This window comes from Aspergillus tubingensis, assembly GCF_013340325.1.
Source record: "Aspergillus tubingensis WU-2223L DNA, scaffold_7, whole genome shotgun sequence".
NCBI classification, from domain to species: Eukaryota; Fungi; Ascomycota; class Eurotiomycetes; order Eurotiales; family Aspergillaceae; genus Aspergillus; species Aspergillus tubingensis.
The window spans coordinates 1382851-1403793 of record NW_023336281.1 but is presented as its reverse complement, the minus strand read 5'-3'; the positions used below and the strand labels follow the sequence as shown (position 1 = coordinate 1403793).

At 49.8% G+C, this 20943-nt stretch overlaps 7 protein-coding genes and 1 non-coding gene across 8 annotated transcripts; 5 read left to right on the top strand and 3 right to left on the bottom strand.

The window, feature by feature from the left end:
* Nucleotides 1-2028: 2028 nt before the first annotated feature.
* On the top strand, nucleotides 2029-3175 carry AtWU_05418 (oxidoreductase; the record flags this gene model as incomplete). Its single annotated transcript, XM_035500528.1, has 2 exons — nucleotides 2029-2324; nucleotides 2401-3175. The coding sequence occupies 2 exons, from the start codon at nucleotides 2029-2031 to the stop codon at nucleotides 3173-3175; spliced, it is 1071 nt and encodes a 356-aa protein (XP_035356421.1).
* A 369-nt stretch (nucleotides 3176-3544) lies between these two features.
* AtWU_05417 (metalloendopeptidase WSS1) lies at nucleotides 3545-4751 on the bottom strand (the record flags this gene model as incomplete). Its single annotated transcript, XM_035500527.1, has 3 exons — nucleotides 3545-3698; nucleotides 3779-4384; nucleotides 4468-4751. The coding sequence occupies 3 exons, from the start codon at nucleotides 4749-4751 to the stop codon at nucleotides 3545-3547; spliced, it is 1044 nt and encodes a 347-aa protein (XP_035356420.1).
* A 1352-nt stretch (nucleotides 4752-6103) lies between these two features.
* On the top strand, nucleotides 6104-6643 carry AtWU_05416 (similar to An01g05460; the record flags this gene model as incomplete). Its single annotated transcript, XM_035500526.1, has 3 exons — nucleotides 6104-6136; nucleotides 6225-6291; nucleotides 6369-6643. 3 exons carry the CDS (start codon nucleotides 6104-6106, stop codon nucleotides 6641-6643), a joined length of 375 nt encoding a protein of 124 aa, XP_035356419.1.
* A 933-nt stretch (nucleotides 6644-7576) lies between these two features.
* AtWU_05415 (negative regulator of the PHO system) lies at nucleotides 7577-8627 on the bottom strand (the record flags this gene model as incomplete). The annotated part of the gene is made up of 3 exons (XM_035500525.1): nucleotides 7577-8413; nucleotides 8473-8496; nucleotides 8583-8627. The coding sequence occupies 3 exons, from the start codon at nucleotides 8625-8627 to the stop codon at nucleotides 7577-7579; spliced, it is 906 nt and encodes a 301-aa protein (XP_035356418.1).
* A 2176-nt stretch (nucleotides 8628-10803) lies between these two features.
* AtWU_t138 lies at nucleotides 10804-10877 on the top strand. Its single transcript has one exon. It is a non-coding gene; the product is annotated as a tRNA-Val (tRNA).
* Nucleotides 10878-11905: 1028 nt separating this feature from the next.
* AtWU_05414 (DUF1776 domain-containing protein) lies at nucleotides 11906-13463 on the top strand (the record flags this gene model as incomplete). Its single annotated transcript, XM_035500524.1, has 4 exons — nucleotides 11906-11938; nucleotides 12001-12343; nucleotides 12396-12559; nucleotides 12621-13463. The coding sequence occupies 4 exons, from the start codon at nucleotides 11906-11908 to the stop codon at nucleotides 13461-13463; spliced, it is 1383 nt and encodes a 460-aa protein (XP_035356417.1).
* A 373-nt stretch (nucleotides 13464-13836) lies between these two features.
* Nucleotides 13837-14782, bottom strand: AtWU_05413 (uncharacterized protein; the record flags this gene model as incomplete). Its single annotated transcript, XM_035500523.1, has 2 exons — nucleotides 13837-14238; nucleotides 14321-14782. 2 exons carry the CDS (start codon nucleotides 14780-14782, stop codon nucleotides 13837-13839), a joined length of 864 nt encoding a protein of 287 aa, XP_035356416.1.
* Nucleotides 14783-17768: 2986 nt separating this feature from the next.
* AtWU_05412 (cell cycle inhibitor Nif1) lies at nucleotides 17769-20195 on the top strand (the record flags this gene model as incomplete). Its single annotated transcript, XM_035500522.1, has 2 exons — nucleotides 17769-19987; nucleotides 20045-20195. The coding sequence occupies 2 exons, from the start codon at nucleotides 17769-17771 to the stop codon at nucleotides 20193-20195; spliced, it is 2370 nt and encodes a 789-aa protein (XP_035356415.1).
* Between the last annotated feature and the right edge of the window lie 748 nt (nucleotides 20196-20943).

The window sequence follows — 20943 nt, the reverse complement described above, 5'->3', positions numbered from 1 at the left end:
ATAGCTTCCAACATGACACTAGACATTTGTATTCATCTATCTATTCAACTATTATTATACGACCAAGACTTCGTCACCAAAAGACCTATAAAATAAATCCGTTAGCACAAGTACCCAACAGATTGGCAATCACACATATAGTGGACGAAAATAATCCAGCCAGTCAAATCCAACCCAAAACCGAGAGGAACAGACTAGAACCAAATCACAACCATGAAAACACCACTCAGCAGAACCATTATAAGCATCGACGACAGTGAACATCCCTATTTTTAGGGGTCCCTGCCATTCCTCTTCCGGCTCTTCCTAATATACCGGTTCATAGAAAAATTCTCATCATATAGGTGTAGGTTGTGAAAGTGTTGATTGGTTCTACCCCTCGGTTTTGGGTATGGAGCTGCATTAAGGATAAGAACAAGGTAAGATTGATATGCATACCTGAGCTATTGTTAATCATGTAGCGTGATAGTGTCGAAATGTGGCGATATAAGTACGCGACCCGAACATTAGAGTCAAGCTGAGAGAGAGAAAGTAACTCCAGCTGTGCGAAAAGGAAAGTGGGAGAAAATGAAGAAAATGGGGAGGAGCTATTTTTCTTCGGCGGAAGTGTTGCGCCGGGGGGGGCAGAGTGGGTGAGTCAGGACTTAGTCAGCTGAATCTCAGTAGCTTGGTCGCTTCAGGCTAGCATACTGCCACGCCACACCGCCAAATTATATACAGATTCTCAGATGAGTTTTTGGGAGCTGTATGTTTCCAAAATCCGCTAACTCCGAGGTTTTTTCATCGAGGTTCACTAGTTTCTGCCGTCTCTGGCGGTCAATAAAGCGGTAGGAGTAATTGCTGTTGCCTAACTGTTATGGAGTATGCAATTAGTGGCCCTGAGCGATTCTGAATCCGGTAGATGATGATAAAGCTTATCGGTACTATGATACATGGGGAGTTTTTCAGTTATTCATTTGTGTGGTATGAGGTATCAGTGTTCAATCACGCTGATATTCTCTACTTAATGTCTAATCTATAAGTTGGGTTGCGGGGGATACTCAGCAGTCAAGGCATACTGTGGTACAGAGTGCTGGTTACTATATGAAGGGCACTCTTTGTATAGATTGAAAGTGTAAAGAGCTCTCTGGGAGGCCCTGAGCACTCAGGAACTATTATGCTCGACTGTTGCTATAGGAAGGTATTCCCAACGAAGAAAGCCTAGAGAGGGTTGATTTCCGTGTTGACGTCTCTGGAACGTGGGTTCTAGATCCAAATAGTACTATATGTCTGGTATACTAGCTGGCTCGTGAGTAACGTAGCCTCTACACTCTTATCTTCTGTGCTATCAGATATTTTGCCAATAATCATGAGCAGACATGAAGCTGGCTTCGAGGTTTAACTCTATATCAATATGTCAGAATAACCTTCTTTGAGAAGAGAAGAAATACAGAATGTGCTAAGCTTTTGATATCATATAGGTCAAACACTCTATAAAAGATAATCTATGCCGTATATCAGATATATACCTATATGCTGACGGCGATCATTCATTCTGGTAATAAAAATCTACGGAATCATGGGCATACTACTTACATAGCCACACCATGCATCAAGCAGCTGCATTAGGTCAAAGAGCACAAGTTGATGAACAAACAAACAATATCTACCAGTCTCATTGCAGTACCAGCTGATCCGAGAGAACAGCCTTGGCTTGATGTCATCATATCTATCGACTACCAATCCCTATGAGGCTATCTCCGGAGTAGAGGAATGAAGTATGTGGGGAGTCACACAACAGCAGCTGGAGAATGCAAGGAAGATCAAAGCTGAACATCTCTGACCAATTGTTACCTGCCATTCATTATCGTCCTGCATTAGCTTATGTGTAGTCTGACGTGTTGGATAGCGTTGCCCTTGGCCCCCTTCCGTCATCGTCGAGGTATATCAAGATGGAGTCACGCTCTCCATCATCTATCGTCTATCTTCAACTCTCCATCACCTCTAAGCTTGTAGACTCACAGTAGCTAAAAGCACCGAAGACCCATCATGCCCACCCAGGAATTCTTCAATCACGTCCCTCCATTCCCCTCCGATATCCCCACCGCAGACATACCGTTAATATCATTCAAAGACCTCGCAAATGCAAGCACCACCGAGTCAAAGAAACTATTCCAAGCCTGTCGAGAACTCGGACTATTTTCTCTCGACCTTCGAAACTCCGGCACAGGAGAACAATTACTCAAAGATACAGAGACGCTGATGAATCTCACCACCACTACCCTAAGCCTAGATCGGCAAATCCTGGATAAATTCGCTTATAACCCTCCTCACAACATCGCAGGGTAAGTCTTGAGTATACTTCTTCCTAGTTACATAAGTACTATCCAGCACATGCATCTAAAACTGGAATCACCTCAGATACAAACGCTCCGGCAAACTCCGCACCGCGGACGGCAAGCTAGACAGCATGGAAACATACAGCATAAGCCAAGACGACATGGTAGGCAACGTCCCTCCACGCGAGAACCCCGAGCCCATCGAACGCCACCGTACCGAATGCCGGGCCTTTTTCGAGCACGCCCGTACTACACTCGAAGTCATCTACGCCCACCTCGAGGAGAACCTGGGCATCCCGCCTAACACATTAGCTGAACGCAGCGCCCTAAACAAACAGTCTGATACTTTTGCACGACTACTTGTCAATTGGCCTCAGACAAAGAACACTACTATCTCTGAGAGCAAAGAGCCCCAGGTAACGCTAGGTGGTCACGCCGATATGGGCGCCCTGACAATGCTGTTCAATGTCTCGGGTGGGCTCCAGATTCTGCCAAAGGGGAAGGAGAATGTGAGCGAGAATTGGGAGTATGTTCGTCCGAGACCGGGGTGTGCGCTGATTAATGTGGGTGATTCTCTGATGAAGTGGACGGGAGGTGTGCTGCATAGTGCTTTTCATCGTGTTGTGACGGCCCCTGGGGAGCAGGGAAGTGTGGCGCGTCAGAGCGTGGCGTTGCTTACGAGGCCGGATCGGTCTGTTACTATGCAGAGGATTAAGGGGAGTGCGGTGATTCCGCCATTGAAGGAGGGGGAGGTTGATGATGAACGGTCCGCGAGTGACTGGATAATCTGGAAGATCACAAAGGGGGAGTTGAGGGTGCAGACGGCGGAGGAGAAGCGGGTGGCTGCTACTGCTTGATTTTGTCGAAAGATAGCTTTGCTCTGCTAGATTTTGACAGTTCAGTTGAGGATACAGTGGGAATTATATCGTGCTGTGGAGGTATCAGATGATCTAAAGCCGTCTCAGCAGTGACAATACACTATATAATATGACAATAATACGTCGTAAAAAGTCATCATTCATGGAGATTTGCGAATATCAATACAATGGAAACGCCTTTCTTGCGCCAAACACCCACGCTCAAAATGCTATGCCAATCATGATGCGCGCTTCATCATACCACAGTTTGAACATGTCCACCACTCCGTTTCCATGAATGCTCCACATCTATCACATAACCATCCGAGAGGACGCTTGTTGGCGTCCCGCTCGAGGGCAGCTAATGATTCAACAGCACGAGTCCGATTTTTGAACCCAGTGTACCTGCTTGACGGACTCATCGACCGCTTGTTCTTGTTCACTGTTGGTTTTGTATGACTTGAACTGGCTGTAGCAGTAGGAGGACCCGAAACAGACCTGGTGGTCATTGGTCGCGGACGTTCTGATGCACACGCATCACAGCAAAGAAAGTTCGCTGGATTTTCGAGTGTGCACGTCGGACATGACCACGGCTTATCGTACAGATTATCATCTGAGACAAGGTCAATAGTCTCTGCAGGCTGCGAGGGCCCTCTCGGCCTGCTGTTCTCCGGAACAGGGGGCGGAGAGAGCGTTGTCCGCGGACCAGCGGGATTATCATGACTCGGCGGAATGTAAGAGGGGCCATATCTCTCACGCTCTTCCTGTTCAATCAGATCAATATACGCTTCCATGATAGCTCGCTCATTAGCATCGTCTTCCTCCGCCTTAGTTCGGAAGCCATTCCTTGAGGCTTCCTCTGCAAGTTCGGCACTGTTGTCAGCGCCTGAGGCACAACCATTCGTCACTTCTATGCGTCTCTGCGCAGCATCCGCAATGACTCGACGCATGTCAGTCCCGCGCAGAACAGGTGCACCCCCAAGTCGTCGTCCAGATCCAGCAGATAGAGACCGTCTCTGTTCCGCAGCTGCTCTGGCTACCCGGCGTGCCTCATCGACGGGCATTTTCCGTCCCCCTAACCGTCGCCCTTCAGAAAGGAACCCTTCTCCTGTGTAGCCTTTCATGACAAGCTCTTCATGCTCATCCCGTAGCTGGTTCCAAAGTGCATGAAACTGCTGGTTATGCGGTCCATGCACAATATGACATAGCCTACAAATCATCGTCAACCACTGCTCTTCCTCAAGCAGAAAAGATAGAGGGACTACGTGATAGAAGATAGAGTACCAACTTACTCATGAAGCATCGTATCCACTACCTGCTCGATAGGTAAGAACTGGCGCTGATCAGAAGGATACCGCAGCCGTAGACAGATCTTCTGACCCGCATTGACGTTCAACCCAAGCAAATTCCGCTGATGAGGATAGAATTCACAGAGCGTGCTGACTTTCCAGTCTCGTCGTCGCATGATGGGTTTTACCAGCGAAGCGACCTTCCGGAGAATCAATAACGCTTCCGATTCCCGTGGTCGTTGCTTTTCATGCTGATACTCAAAAATGAGTGGGTCTATTTCGCGCATGGTGGCGATTATCCTGGAGACACAACTTCAAGACCACGCTATGACAAGAAGATGATGAAAGATGGTAAAATATGATATCGAGGAGCCCTGAGGTAAAGTGACTCTTTTTTTGAGGCACAGAGGCGGAAACAGATCTAGATGCAGATGCTTGCTACCGCCTCCACCAGATATATTCCACGCTTGGACTGCGTCAGTGGGCGGAAAATGTGTCCCAACCGGATAGTAACACGCTAAGATGAATGAAAGACATGACCCCAAGCGATAGAGGGGGTAATACAATGATGATGGTCAGGGGAAAGAATCATTTGGAAAGAAAGGAACTGAGTGCCACTCCGATTCGATTGCTAATCCAGGCATCCAGGCATCCAGGGACCGGAGTCACGTGGATACGTGCCTGAGGCTGGGATGGCCAATCGGGTGGTTACCCACTCAACGATTTTTATTCTGATTTGACAAGAATTTTTGGTCCTCTTGATAGTGAGTACAATGTGAGGTGGAATTGGTGTATTTAGATGGTAGTGTTGCTAGGGTGTACTTGGAGTTGAGGAGCGTGTCTCCCGCTCTATATAGTCCACCGGTATAATCTATGATGGTTTCACATAACATTAGCGATATTACAGCAAGTTATACAAATAGATTATTCCAAGGAGATATAACATGTAGTAGCTGCTGCGAAGCTATGTAATTAGGCTGAGTGATTTAATGTTCTTATATTTTAAAGTAGAGTATTGAATGAGACTGCATAGTGGCTCACCCGAAAAGCTCTCAATGTAGGGTATAGTAGACAGTTCAAGATAGCTAAAAGAGGTGTCTAGGAAATACAGTGGCAAGAATTACTTGAAAGAAGGATGTATTAGTGACTACTTTGCATCATTCTCCCTGTTATGTCCTTACAATTGCTCCAAGTTCCTCAACCACCGCCCTTATCTAGAACACCGCAGCAAGCAATGCCCTCATGTACCTCACTCAGGAGATCAAACATGGCTAGGGAATATGTCAAAAGAGCGAAGCATTTAATCTCAGCTCAGTCAAAGCCCCAAGCAGGTCCTCCCAGATCTCATCACTTAGAACAGCTCTCCCCGACAACCACCCAGGCCCACTACATCAGTAACACTAAAGTGAGCAACAGTCCTGTGATCTGCTTCTCCTGACATTCACTACAATCTCTCTCCGCCTCTTCCTAGAACCATTTCTATCTTCTCCTGATCTTCTCTCCTGACCTTCTTTCTTCTCTCTCTTCAGAGCTCTTCCCTTTTCTTCATCCTCTCAACTGCGCACATTTTCAGACACACAGAACCTCCAAGCTCTTTACTAAAACCACCTCACAACAACTTCAACTCAAAAGTAGAACAATGACTCGCTGGACCGACGAAAACAAGGCGACTGTATGTCCCTCCCTAATCCCCTTCCCCAGACACACATCTATACAATATCTACATACACAAAGACAAACTAACATTTCACCTCACCAAGCTCCTCCGCCTCATTTTTGAGACACAGAATTTCCAGATCGATCTCGACAAGATCGTCGATGCCTGGCGTAAGTATACAACCTACCCACCCATCCGCACATACACAATAACCCCAGTCTCATCACTAACCACACCAACCACACAGCCGGAGACGACAAGCCCACCGGCAAAGCGCTCAGCGAACAGCTGGGCAAATACCGCAAGCCTGGCAGCTCCATTACCTTTAGATATACCAAAAGCAAGCGGGCTGCTCCTGATGGATCGGGTTCTTCTGCGCCTAATACCCCTACACCCAAGAAAATCCGAAAGACCAATGGAAAGGCTAGCAAGGTGAAGGCGGAGGTGCCGTCTTCTCCTGTTCCTGTTCCTAAGATTAAGGGCGAGATTATGGAAGATGATAAGAAGTTCCTGGAAGCTTAGAGGCGAAGGTGAAATAGTCTAGAAGAGGGAAAGATAGAAAGGAGTACTGGCTTACGGGCAAGTTAGCTGGGAGTTTATGGTTTTATGCATAGGATCATGGGACTGGTATTAGGCTTGGGGTTGAGGGGTTAGCATGGAGTTGGGTTAGATAGGCGCATAGTTCATGTGGAATGGAGTTTAGGGAGTTGTGGCTCCTTTCCTCCCTTTAACACGATGGCCTTTGTAGCATGTTCTGATGATGCGTGTACTAAGATCAAATATGTAGGGCTCTATTGGTTTGTCAATGCTTCGGTCATGACCAGCAAAATGAAGCAAATATTCCATCGAGTTTGTAGGTTAGGTTCTCGGTATTCATGTATCTCGACCAGTCTACTATATGCCCTAGTCCTTCAGTCGAGCCAATGCTCGGAGGTAGATCAGCGAATATATTTTCTACAAACATGGATCATCTTCGAAAATCTATATCGTTGTGCACGAGATCGTGAAGGTGTTTCATCAACAGCAACGGGCGAAGAAATCGTATGATATACTACACTATGTAGTCTATCAGAATGGCCGCCTAAAATGTACTGCGATGTCCCTGAAGACACAACGTGATCGGCTTCGCAAGGTTGATTCCCGACCCGAAACGGGCGCCAATTATCGCAGCTCACGGGGTTTGGTGCGGATCCGGACGGGAAATGCCAATTTATCCCGGGCTCTGCGTGGAGGGGGCTCAACTGTTGCTTCGCAGTCGCTTGCAAAGTTCTTCTACTATTCTTGAGATCAACGTAAACGGAGTCCAGGCCTGGAAACGCCTTGCAGTCGCATAACTTGGAACAACGCAAGGGAGAGATTATAATAGCAATGACTGCTGTATGAAGTGCCTGGATCTATGGTCGAATAATTGAAGAAAACTCATCTATATTAAAATACGTATATCGATGTAATCATTTAACCAAGACCCTGGAACCACGGGTGATTTAAAGCCTCTGTGGCGCTGATGCGTGCTTCTGGACGTAGTTGCAACATGCGTTCCAGAAGGTCGACCCCCACAGGGTCTAACGACGGTATAATTTGTTGCAGACTTTGTGGAGAGCGAGGCGGGAAGTCGTTTCTGTATTCGGGCAATTGACTGACGCCTGGCCAGGTGAAATCGGTTGGTGTGCCCATAATATCGAAGATCTTCAACAGTTGCTCCGCATTTGTTGTTCCAGCGAATAATGCAGAGCCTGTATACATCTCTGCCATGATACATCCGACGGACCAGATGTCTATGCTGGTGTTGTACGTGCGACTTCCAAGAAGCACGTCTGGGGGACGATACCAGAGAGTGACCACGTCAATCGAAAATGTGCTGATGGGTATACCGAACGCACGGCCCAGCCCAAAATCCGCAAGTTTTAGCCGCCCATTCTGGTTGAGTAGTAGGTTCTCGGGCTTCAGGTCTCGATGTAAGATGCCATTCTCATGACAGAACGAGACACCGCACAGCAACTGGTAGACGAAAGACTTGGCCGTTGCGTTGTCAAGGGGGCTACTTTGAGTGTCAATGTAGCGCTTTAGATCCTGATCCATGTACTCAAAGACCAGCACCAATTTGTCCTCGACGTTTATCACATCGTGCAGGGTCAGGATATTCTCGTGTGTGAGGCGTCTCAGCAATGAGACTTCCCGGATAGCCGTTGAAGGAGCGCCTTCCTCAGCGTCGAGATTGATTTCTTTCAAGGCCACCAATTCGTTTGTCTCGCGATTGCGTCCTTTATAAACCTGGAATATAAGGTAGATACCCTGTCAGACACCACCAGCTGTACCTCTCGATCAGGAATCCAACGGATGGCTGAACGAACCGTTGCATATGTTCCCTGGCCCAGCTAACGTGATCATAATTAGCGACTAGGCTCACCAGAAACCCTCTATTTTCTCTTTCATCATTTCTCATCTAATAGGAACCACAAACCTTCTCCAGTTTCTTGAAGGAACCCTGATGAGAGGATGAAAACATAATCTGAGGAGTGGCGGGGTTGGTAAAGGGGAAATCCTGAGTTTAAAGCTCGATAGCGGTGCGGGTAGCAATCAAACTAACGAATGTGCTATATGCTTGGTCAATTTAAAAGTGCTGAGACATAGCATTGGCAGTTTACCAAGATGGGTACTCGGCCCAGTTGGTAAGCAGGGGCTTTCCCTTGCTTTTATACCGAGGAAGCTCTAGCATGGATGCTAAGGTGGAACGTGTATATTGCCAAATTGGACCATCGGTTCCCACCTCCTTCCCCTTTTCTGCGTGAACTTTTACGTAGCGTAAATGTGTCTGTCCTTTTTTTTCTTCTGTGTTGAGTTGTCCTTGGTGCGGATCAACCAGACGGCCACCTTACGAAAGCGAGAGACCGAGGGGCTTGCATGGGCAGGACAATATTGACATCACCAATCCGTACTCCCACCGATTAGCGGCTCATAGCAGGGCCAACTATCAGAAGAGGTAGTACTTGGCAGGGCGACTAGATCTGGCCCCCGATAGGGTACCGAGCTAAGCGTCAAGCACTCAGGAGGGGCATCCAATTGTTCTCTCACCATACAGACACGCAGTCAGAACACTGTGGGCGATCTCTAGTCTGTGGTTGGCCATCCCGAACTTAAACGCAATTGGTTCGGCCGATGTAGACGGCGGCTAGATAAATAGGCTGAATGACTCGGCAGTGGCTGAGGCGCCCCGCAATCATTCGGTCTACATAGGGATTGCACATCTTGGACAATGATCCACTCCGAAACATCGGTCAACTCTTCCGCACTGGAATTGCGGATTGGGTTCACTACCTAAATAGAAAATAGTCGAACTCCCAATATCTGACGATTTGATCAAGAGGCTTTCGAATGGTTATATTAGAAACTGGAAACGGTAATGTATCCCGTCTGGAAGTCACAAAGCAAAATTCCAATGCAGCTTTGAGGATAATCCACGACCCTTCAAACAGGGATGCTCGTGAGACAATCGCAAGTGTCCATGAGATCTACAACGGTGAGTAGCTTCCCCGTGAGCCCCTCCTTACCGGGCAGGAGTATATCGTGCCGCATTCTGAAGGCGGGAACTTTCATGGTTCCTCGCTTTGCCGAGACATGCAATCATAGCACGGGCTTGTCGGAGGTGTCGGTTTCAAGTATGTTTGATAATCCTTGTTTCATGTAGGCCGAAGGAGCACTCGGAAGCTCTTGTTAAGACGTATATACTTCAGACGAATTGTGGCTCAGTGTTCATGCGATTGTCAACACTATCTCGGCACGGGGCAGACGTGCTCCGCACAAGGCGATAGCAATAAGGCTGGGGAGCCTAATTCTATCCCGCCAAGGACCGTACAGCTGTCATATATCACACATTTTCTGGATGGTTGATCGATCATTGGGAACTGATTATGACTTATGGTGAAGTGTTGACTGAGCGGACTATGCATGCTGCCTCTGGATGGCAAACTAATAGGTCAGGCACGAAGAATCCTCCATTGCTTTACATACATGGAGTACGACTGAGCAGTGTCAATCCTCTGCGATCTGCGTTTTCTTGGCTGAATTAGCATAGTCTAAGACCTGGTGGGCCACTGCGAATACCTATTATAGTGAACGGAAGAATTCTCTTCCGCGAACTTACCTCAGTACTCTTGGCTTTCGACACGAGACCTTCCTTCTGTGAGATAATAGATAGACACTTAGTTCAGGGACATGCGAGGTGGTCCCCTACTCCATACAGCTGGTGGAACTGGTTGATGGCGCAGGAGGCTATGAGAATTGCGCGATAGATAAAATGCTGCACATTACAGAGGCCACTTTCACAGAACATAGAAACAAACATGACACATGGAGGCTGAGCACGTGTCCCAGTACTATGCCACGAGCTACTATATATACTTATACAACAGCTGCCTCCCAATTGCGCTTGGCAGCTCACTGTCACAAACTAATAGGCTAGGCCATTTGAGTTGAGCTAAAAACATCTTTGGGAGATACATTTATAGAGTATGCTGGACCAATTTCTCGCTGGGCAATACAGCAGAAATAATGATCGTTACTGTGATACAGAAGAGTAACTACATAGGTGTGTTGTCCGGTTGAACGCGACAGACGATGCGCTTAACATACTGATAAGTGTTTTGGATTATTAAACAGAAATTGAGATGTTACTTCAACAAGTTGGCCGGATGGTGTAGTTGGTTATCACGTATCGTTAACACCGATAAGGTCCTGGGATCGAGCCCCAGTCTGGTCATACTTTTTTCCTCCCCATCGCTTTTGTTTGTTTGACGGAGACACAAATATAATGTTATATGCTAAGTTTACAAAACATAATACTATCTTTATGATGGAAGGTTCTTATTTGTATGATCCCTACAGATTGCTCTGATTGTGCCTGTCTTTATTGGTTTCCTAACCATAGCTACTATAACATGCTTGGATGCTAAAATCGCACTGGAATCTCGTCAACCCATCGTGTATTCCCAGAGACGTCTGTGGGCGCCTCACCCTGTGTTATGTTTGAATGTAGTTTAATTTCTCAGACAAGTCGCTTGTTCCTCGAGTCGTTGTAGTAGTATGGATTGCTCTCATGCGACCGGACTTCTCCAACACGACAATAAGATTGCAGAATCCGGCTTATTATCTCACCAGGGCTCACTCGGTAGCTAGAAGCACCGAGGATTCTATATTTGGATTTATAGTAAAGTGGACTTTTTTGAAAGCAATTCAGTCGCAGTCTTATTATACCCTCTTGTCCGTGTGCCATTGACACGGGTCTTACAGGAGTCTCATGTCGGAGCCGGTCCTTTTAACACAGGAGTTTTGGCTTTGGCAATGCTATGGTATTTCAGATAGCCATGATGTTACTAGTGTTGACAGCTTTTCATGCACTGTTACACTCGTTGTACTCATTGGGTTCATTGAAGAGTTCTACTACTACTGAGAGGTTGCAGATGTGAAATGATAGTAATATATAGTAGCCAAATCAATGACATATCAACACGGCTATTTTCGGTGTTCCAACCCCATCTTTCGGAACTTATGAACCAGTTTAGCGCATGATGAAGATTGCTAGCAAGACCCTTACGACCCATCATATGCTTGTTGCATTCAGTGCAGCATTCACATCAAAGGTGCAGCCGTATAGATTCGGGCCCTCCAATAGGGCGGAAAGGCTCATGTGACCCGCCCGCCGATAAGAATCGGATTCTTCATTGCCGGCGAATCTTCATCAACCTCTTTATCTCAGAAAGCTCGGGTTCCTGAGCAGACAGCATCATCATGACTAGTGACGACCAATTTTTCTTCGACTATGTGAGTTGGTAGCATGCGCCCTCTGCTCGCCGCTTTTGTACTGACACTTTCCTCTTCTCCAGCTTGCCTCGATACCGCATGACGTAAGGAGATATTCTCTCCAAGTCGCCGAGTCGATCGACCGACAAGTGGACCACGCAGCCAACGCACTCCGCGATACCCTCTCCAGCCAGTCATGGCTACCTACTTCCGTTCGGCCCGTATCCAGAAACCGACCCAGTCCGCCCATACCGCGAGGATTCGTTGATCGCGTGCACAGTTGGTTCTTGCGCAACCGGGCATGGAGTGCTGCCATCATCGCGTTCTTGGGCACCAGTTGTGTATTGTATTATGGGAATAAGAAGCTGAACGGAAAGCGACGGAGAGCCAGGCGAGCTGGAAATGGAGCCCGGAAGGAAATAGTGGGTATGGATATCTCCTACTTTTTCTATACTTCGCAGTCTAATCATTGGGACAGTCGTCGCCGGGTCGCCCCATGAGCCGATGACCAGAGCGATCGCCGCCGATTTGGAACGTCGAGGTTACATAGTCTACGTGACAGTCACATCCGCAGAGGAGGAACATATCGTGCAGTCGGAAAATCGAGCAGACATCAAAGCCCTCTGGTTGGATCTCTCAGCCGTAAGTGCAATCAACCGCATCGCAGGAATCTAACCTCAAACTGACAATATCGATTTAACAGACACCCTCCTCACCATCCGAAATACATCCCTCTCTAAATGAGATCTACTCCCTTATTTCTCGACCTCAGTCGCCCATGGCCGGTGTGCCCCCGCACACTTGCCAACTAAGCGGCCTCATCCTCGTGCCCTCTCCGAACTACGCCTCCGGCCCCGTGGCCACAATCCCACCCTCCTCCTGGATCGACACCGTCAACACCCGCCTTCTCTCTCCCATCCTCACGACCCAGATCTTCCTCCCTCTTCTCACCCTCCGCAACTCCAACAGCACCATCGTCGTCGCCTACCCATCCATTTCCTCATCCCTCTCCGCTCCCTTCACCGGACCCGAAGTCGCAACCACTCGCGCCCTGTCAGGGTTCGCAACCTCCTTGCGCAGAGAACTCAGCCTCCTCCAACAGAACAACATCGACGTTGTGGAACTCAAGCTCGGTAACATCGACCTGGGTTCGCAGTATCGCAACGCCCAGAGCCACATCACCGGCACGGAAGTCCTTGCTTGGAGTGTGCAACAGCGGTCCCTATACGCTTCGCAGTATCTCAACAGCATCGAACAGCGACCAGCTGCATCCGCTGGGCCCAGCACGATCCGCGGCTCGCCGGCCCGGGCTCTACACTACGCCGTCCTGGACGCACTAGATCCCCCATCGAAGGACATCTTCGGCAGAAGGGTGGCCAAGAATTCGGTCATCTATGTTGGTCGGGGAGCACGGACGTACCACTTCATCGGCGAGTGGGTTCCTGCTGGACTGGTAGGCTGGATGCTGGGGTTGCGGACCGGACAGCAAACACCCCCGGAGAATGGGAGTGGTGGGAGTAGTGAGACGAGCTGGGAGAAGGTTTAATGGTCTAAGCATCTTAATGATGGCGGTTCCTGATACGGAGTAGTGTTAAATGATATCATCTCATCTCTTCTTTCTTCTCTAACCGTGTCCTATTGACATTTCTTCTTGACTGCATCTCTTCTTATCCATAGTAAGTAGTTATGAGGGATTTTTGAATGAACTATATGTAACATATCTGTGGTTAAGCTACACGCATCTGTATCTGTAATATATAGTAATCCAATAATAATTAGTATAATTACCACTATACCCATAAATTCCACTCAACCCACAGGATATCATATTAACCCCATCACACCAGATTACACCCCGCACCATCTCCTTCTCAAGAACCCCATAAGTAATCAACCACAGGAAGAGATATTAAAACACTTCACTTCTCCTCCCTCAGCTCCTCCACCCCCACATCCTCCTCAACATCACCACCCACCCCAGCACCCGCATAATCCCTATCATAGACGGACCTCTTCACCTTCCCGCCCGTAAATCTCCGCCTCAACCAGATGGCGCACCACGAGAACAAGAAGAAAACAATGATGATCGCCAGAATGGCGAAACAGTAACCCGCAACATGGCCACTCTTCTCGCCATGCGGACCGGGGTCGAGGAACGAGTACGTGTAGAACCCCTCAGTGTGGTAGGTGAGATAGGCGAGGGAGACATAAAGAAGGAGGATGAAAATCAGCACGGTGAGACTGAGGAATGGGTGCGGGGCGGTGGTTGGGAGGATGATTTCCGATAGGGCGTAGAGGGAGTTGAGGCCGTGTTGGGAGATCTGATTATATCATTAATATCGTTATGAGATTTGGGGAAGATAGGGGGCGGGGAGAAGTAGTAGGTGGAGGAGGGGTACTTACGTTCTGCCATCCGCTGAATGTCACGGTGTACCAAGGTCCAGAGTAGAGAATTGCCCAGAAGACGATGGTCACGAGGAAAGGGTAGGTAGTGACGGTGGTGTAGAAGAGGCCGTGGAGGGCGCGAAGGGCGCGAGGCCAGCGGTCGAAGAGGACCGAGTGGCCCTTAAGTGCATAGCAGGCTGTGTGGATGGAGGCAAAGAGCATGTAGAAACCGATTCCCCAGTACGTCAGCCAGGTGAAGTAGCTGAAGCTTTCGCCGATTTCTGCGCGGTCGCCATGAGTGCCGCTCCAGCCCCAGATGAAGAAGATGCTGGTGAAGATGTAGAGGGAGATGGTGCCGCGGAGGATGGCGTAGGGAAGGGGAGGGAGAAGCCAGGAGGTTTCGTAGACGTGGGCACGGTCTCGAGAGGGATCGACGTGGAGGAGGTCGTAGAGGGAGCGGTTTCTCAGTCGGTTCAGCATGTTGAGAGGGCTCCACGTTTTGGGCTTGGCTGTCGTGGTGTCGCGTGTAGACTATTATAAGCGGTAGTAATTAGGGCTGTGTGTTCAGTTGTTTCATGGGGTGGTGATAGACATGGGGATCTGCTCGATGTGGAGGGGTGAACAAAGCGCAAGGGACAACGCGACCAGAGATGTTTTACAAAGAGATTGGGTGGAAGGTTTGTCCTTTGTGTTCCTGTCAAAATTCACACGCCCCCTCCCCTTCACATTAGTATTCTTCTCCTTAACGACTGATCATCTCGAGTTGATTAGGCTCATGCTGCTAACACCTAAGCTTCGGCGGAGCGTCGCCGAAATACTCATTTAGTCGGCCTGCCGTGCGTCATGATTGGACAAACGGGAGTATGGTTGTCTCCGCTGCTCCTCCGTACCTCAATTAGCTCACGATAGGGAGAGTGGTCTGTGAGGTTGAAGAGATTTTTCATTTTCATTTTATTTGATTGTCCTTTCCATGGATGGAATCCGTTTTATGTCACTGGATGGAGACATTCCAACGGCTGTCGGTTCCCTTGCGCTATTGCCAGCCACTGAGTGTCAGGAACAACGTTGGCTGCAGCAACATCCCTGTTCAATATCTTGACTGCTAAGCACGTAGATAGTCAATCTTACGATAAGATCGAGCGGGGCTTCCTGCCGACATTCTCAGATTGCTCGACAGTCAGCAGTTGGTGATACCAAGCGCTGATCCATAAGGTTTCAATATGATGGACTCAGATGAGTGCCAGCCTTGGATAGGGCCACGAAGAGGACTAGATATGTACCTCAGGCAGCTGATATTATTACTACTTATTATTGACGAGTCGATGTGGGTGTACTCCGAAGAAAAGTCTAAGAAGAAGCTGGTCGGAGGTCCAGCGGTAGAAATCCCCGATGCTCCAGTGTTTAAATTGTCGCACCAATCATCACTGGCTAGCGATCGTTTTAGACTGTTTGGCCGTTCCCGCAACGTTGTGCCTGATTCCGGGCCAGCTGACAAAACGAGCACCTGCCCCGGGGCCAATTGCTGGGTCCTTAGGAAGGGGACACGAAGAAAAGCATCATCAACACCATCGTCATCAAATAGTGCTCATCCTTGGCGATGATGTGGGATGGCTAAGACTTCTGACTTAGGCGTCCATGCTGAGGACGCGCACCCCCCTCAAGGTGCCGCTCTTTTTAACTGAATGAACAATCTACAGCATATTTCGCTCAACAACAACAGGTCCAAGTAACGAGAACGCAGTCAGATGAGACATTTGTTCCAGATGGTGGTCATCTTGCCTCAGACTGGTTTACTTTGGCTGTTACCAGCGATGAAGATGACGGAGAGAGGGTGGAAACATCTACCCAGAATCTTAGACAAGATCTACCTCCTTGCACCACACAGACCGGCTGGCTAGTCAACGGGCGACTATCGCAATAACAACACTAGCCGGGAGGGCACCATGGCAGAAGCGAAACGAACGGCGGTCGTTGGAGCAACAAATGGTACCTGAGAGGAAAGAACCCATGGGACGCGATGAACGAATCAGCAGCGGTTCTCAAGGTTGGGATACGAAAATTTGCAGGGGGTGGGAAGAAGCGAATATAAATAGCATCGCGGAGCCACGGTGCGGTTCAGACTCCACCGTCGAATCAGGCTGAACCACTAACCCGACAGACAGACTCACGATGGTCGAGAATGCTATTGCCTTCTAGAAGCTGGTCAAACCCATCGACGGACAGGCTTTCCCCGTGCTAGATAGAAAACTCTCTTTGGTACCTTTGGGGGAGTCCGGGCATCAATAATCATCGATAAAGCGAACAATAGTAATGCAAGCCCCTGACTTCGCCCCGGTAAAATAAAACCGAAAGAAAAAAGGTGTAAAGATCCGCCTGCAAGTTGGGTGGATGCCAAGACCGAGGAACTGTCAGCTGTCCGGTATGGGTATGTAACGGGGAAACGGCAACCCCTGAAAGAATGGGCCTGTGGGCGGGTGTATGGCACTGTCTGGCACCAGCAAACAGGAGTGATTGGGGGGAAGACTGCATGGCACCCGTCGGTAATGGCGTTACCGTTCTTTTCTTCCCCTCCGCGTGGAGACGCCCAGAACGACGGTCCTTGTTTGGGGATCGTCAGGGCGTAAAGTAAAGTAAAGTAACGAAACCTCCTGCCTCGAACCTGATCAAATGGGCCAAAACGTCCTTCACACGCTCTTCCAGTTTCGCTCGCTTCAAACTCACTCCCTCCTTCTTAGTCCCTTTTTCCATCTCTCTACCATTCCCCCCCGCCTCCCTCCCTATCCCCTCTTTCTCTCTCTCTATCTCTCTCTCTCTCTCTCTCTCTCTCCTCTCCGCAATGCCAGTTCATGGTCTCCTTGTGTGACGACTCTTGAACTGTCAACTAGTTGATTGTTCAACTGCCCTCTCACTCCATACTACTAATATAGTGGTAGGGGTAAGTAGTGACTGTTATCCGCCGGGGAAAACCATCACTTTATCACACCACAACCCACACCAATTGGGTGCCGTTTCCCCTCCGGCTCTTTAGTACCGGCCTCACCCATCCACCTCCATACCCCTTCTATCTACTATCTACTGTTCGGAATTGTTCGTTCGCTTCTTTTCTCTTCTACACCCTCTTGCTTATCTCCTCCCCTGGGGCTGTCATTCCTTTGTGTCTTCCGCCCCCTCCTTTTGTCCGCACCTGTCAGCTGTGCAGTGCTTCGAAGAACTGTTCTTGCGCGCCTCCGGCTTACCAGTGTGTGCAGAGCATCAAGCGCTGCCCGACTCTTCCCCCCATTCCAACTCCCGTCATCCCACATTCTTCATGCAACGCGATTGAACAATCGAACCCCTCGCCCGTCCACGGTGGTTAATGATTTGATCGATTAAGTCCCCCTACGTGTGGTTCCTGTTTTGACTCCGGAAAACGAAACCGAACATCTCTCTATCTTCGAAACAACTTGAGGAATCCTGAATAATAACCATGGCCTCCCGGCCCAATTTCGAACACCGCTCTCCCTCCCACGACGTCCTTCGCAGCGGGGCTCCGTCTCCACGCATTGAGCACTATGATGGTGAAATCCCTCCTGCGCTCTCTCCACTCGATGCCTTCGCTGCTCAAGGTCGACTCCTTGCTCGTCAACTGGAGGAATCGGCACGGAGGAACCGGCGCATGAGCAGGCTGCCTCCGTCCAGCGTGGCTCGTTCGCTCTCGCAACCTCGTCCCGGCTATTTTCGATCCCCATCGTCGAGCGATTCTTCCACTGGCGCAAGAGGTCACGGTGGACGCAATGAACTGTCAAGACAACCTACGCAGAAGTTGAGCCCCGAGGTGGAGGAACCCAAATTTCGCCCGCAGTCTGAACATCCTCGTCTGAGTGCGGTGTCGCACCTGACCAGCGAAGTGGGAGATTACCCCGAGGAGGACGAAGACACGACTCCGAAAAAAGAGCCGAGCGTGAACGCCCTTGACCTGCCACGCGCCGAATCACCCGAGGATGCCATGTCCTCACACAGCGCACCCGAAGCTCCACCGGAAGGCCCTCCTCGGTTCTATGCTGTCTCCCCCACTGGCCTTACTCCGGGTGGCCCGCCCCCTTCGCTGGGGGTCTCGATGGTGGCACCGTCTCGGACCTCTTCGACTGATTCTGTCTCTCGCTTGAACATTCCCCCACGAGGCCTAGCACCCCCGGGATCGCCACTGTCTAGGCCATCGAGTAGTGCTCGAGCAGTACAGCCCGAAAGCTCCGACGATGACTACAGCAGCTCGAATGCCGGGTCGACGTTCTCAAAGCCCCGAAAGATGTCCGCCAGCAGCGCCGTATCACTGCCATACTCTTCGATGTCCTCTTCCATGACACGCTCGCATCCCCGGTCGCCGTCTATGAGCTCCGAGACTTCGAACGCGGGCAATTACCTTCAACGGCCCTATAACTTTTCACGTCCCTTGAGTCGGTCTAGCACAAGTCTCTCTGCCCCAGGTCCGAGGGCTTCGCCGGAACCGCCGGTTGCCAACTCGCAAGGCGCGCTCAATCGTGGACACAAGCCTAGTCCCATTGTGGTACCATCGCCAGCGGACCTGCCGATTAACCCCAATGAAGACCCATCTTCTGCTGTTTCTTGCTACACCTATGCCAAGTACTCGCTGCCCCGGGGACGTGCGGTTTCGAGGGATTCGGTGGTCTTCTCCGGCCTCCAAACCCCTCATTTCGAGTGGCAGGAGCCTTTGTTCGAGAGCCCAACTCGGCACAGCACAGCGGGGCCTCCGCAACCCGCAAGGACCCCGTCGCCTACCCCCTCTCTGCAGGCTTCAATCCACTCGAAGACGCGCTCAATGTATGAGTCTCCCGCTTCCGCTCGTCACTTGACTCCGGAGCCCCCTCTGCCTCAACAAAGCCCGCCATCTCCGGAAGCCAGGCCATCTCCAGCGATTCCTGCCGAGCCTGAGCCCGAGCCCGAGCCTTCTGTTGCGGAGCCTGCACCTACCGAGCTTGTACCTACCGCGCCTGCACCTACTGAACCTGAGCCTACCGAGGTCGCTCCCACCGAAAATACTCCTACGGAACAACGGGAAGCAGAGGCCCCGAAGTTAGACCACACCGATGCCACTTCCTCTGCAGGTTCTGAATCGACCGTTCGTCCGCAAACCGCGCGCACAAACACGACAACATCGGCTGTGATTACTGCGGATGAGCATGTGACCAAGGGTATCGAATGCCATGAAAGAGGGTCTTTGAATGAATCGACATATCACCTGCGCATTGCAGCCAAGCAGAACCATCCAACCGGAATGTTACTTTACGCGTTGGCTTGTCGACATGGCTGGGGTATGCGACCGAATCAACGGGAGGGTGTGCAGTGGTTGCGCAAGGCGGTGGATTCTGTTGGTATCGAATTGATGGACGATTCGAACCCGACCATTCCCGCTCGCGCCAAGGAGCTACAGAAGGCTTATCGAGCGCAGTTTGCCTTGAGTATTTACGAGCTTGGAGTAAGTCATCTGAACGGATGGGGTATCGAGCAGGACAAGTCCCTGGCCTTGCGTTGCTTCGAGATCGCGGGCCAATGGGGCGACGGCGATGCCCTAGCGGAGGCCGGCTTCTGCTACGCCGAAGGTATTGGATGCAAAAAGGACCTGAAGAAAGCGGCGAAATTCTACCGGCAGGCGGAAGCGAAGGGCATCAGTATGGTTGGGAACAGTTGGTAAGTTGCTCCACCGGCTCGGCTATGGTTGGGGTGGGTCTAACCCGGCTTTGATAGGATCTACAAGGACAAGTACATGGACGAGGAGTCCAGCTCGAACTCGCGTGGTCGGGGCCAGCCTGGCAGTACTCCCGAGAAGAAACAACGCAGCAAATCCCGAACCCGCAGTCTTTTCCATCGCAAAAAGTCGGTTGCAACTGAAGCATAGACGGTTGTGCAGTACCCTCGTGGTCGACCCGAGGGCCTGTTTGCATCCGCCATCTCGTGCAGCAAAAAGAAAGGCGAAAGGCTTGTTCTGCATTTGGTCTTGGCATGATTTTCCCTTGATATTCCTGTCCTTCCTCGACCATTCAGTGTCTCTGGTCAGTATCAACACGCACATTGTGCTGCCGATTGAGGAAGACTTTTCTATTCTACTTCGTTTCATTCGTTTGGACCCGTCCGTGGGTTGCCGCTCTTCCCTTTTCTTTGCTTTTCCCTTTTCCCCTCGCATTTCGCGCTATTTATTCGCACCTTTCCTTTTTCTCCTTGAGCAGGCCTTGCTAGCTGCTCCACCCTTTGGATCACCGGGTCAAGTGGCTTCTCGCTTGACGTTTCGTCCCAATTTGCGGGCAGCGATATTCGTTTCTTGGATACCCATCATTTTCGAATCACTGTGTGATATTTCTTTTCTTCTCTTTTGGAATACAACCCTGTTTCCCCCCACCCTTCGTTCAGTGGTTCTTCCCTTCATAACCATTTTCATTTCTCCACTTGTTTTTTTCTTACTTCCTTTTCCCGTGGACGCTCGTCCATGTTCGATCGTTGGGATTTTTCTTCCATTCCTTTCTTTCTTTGACTCCTGTAATACCATTTTTCCCATTTCTTCTTAGAGATAGCCGTGTGTTTGTGTCGACCGAGATCATACCTGATGATACTCACGAGGAATTGCTACATAATCGGATGTTCATCCATCA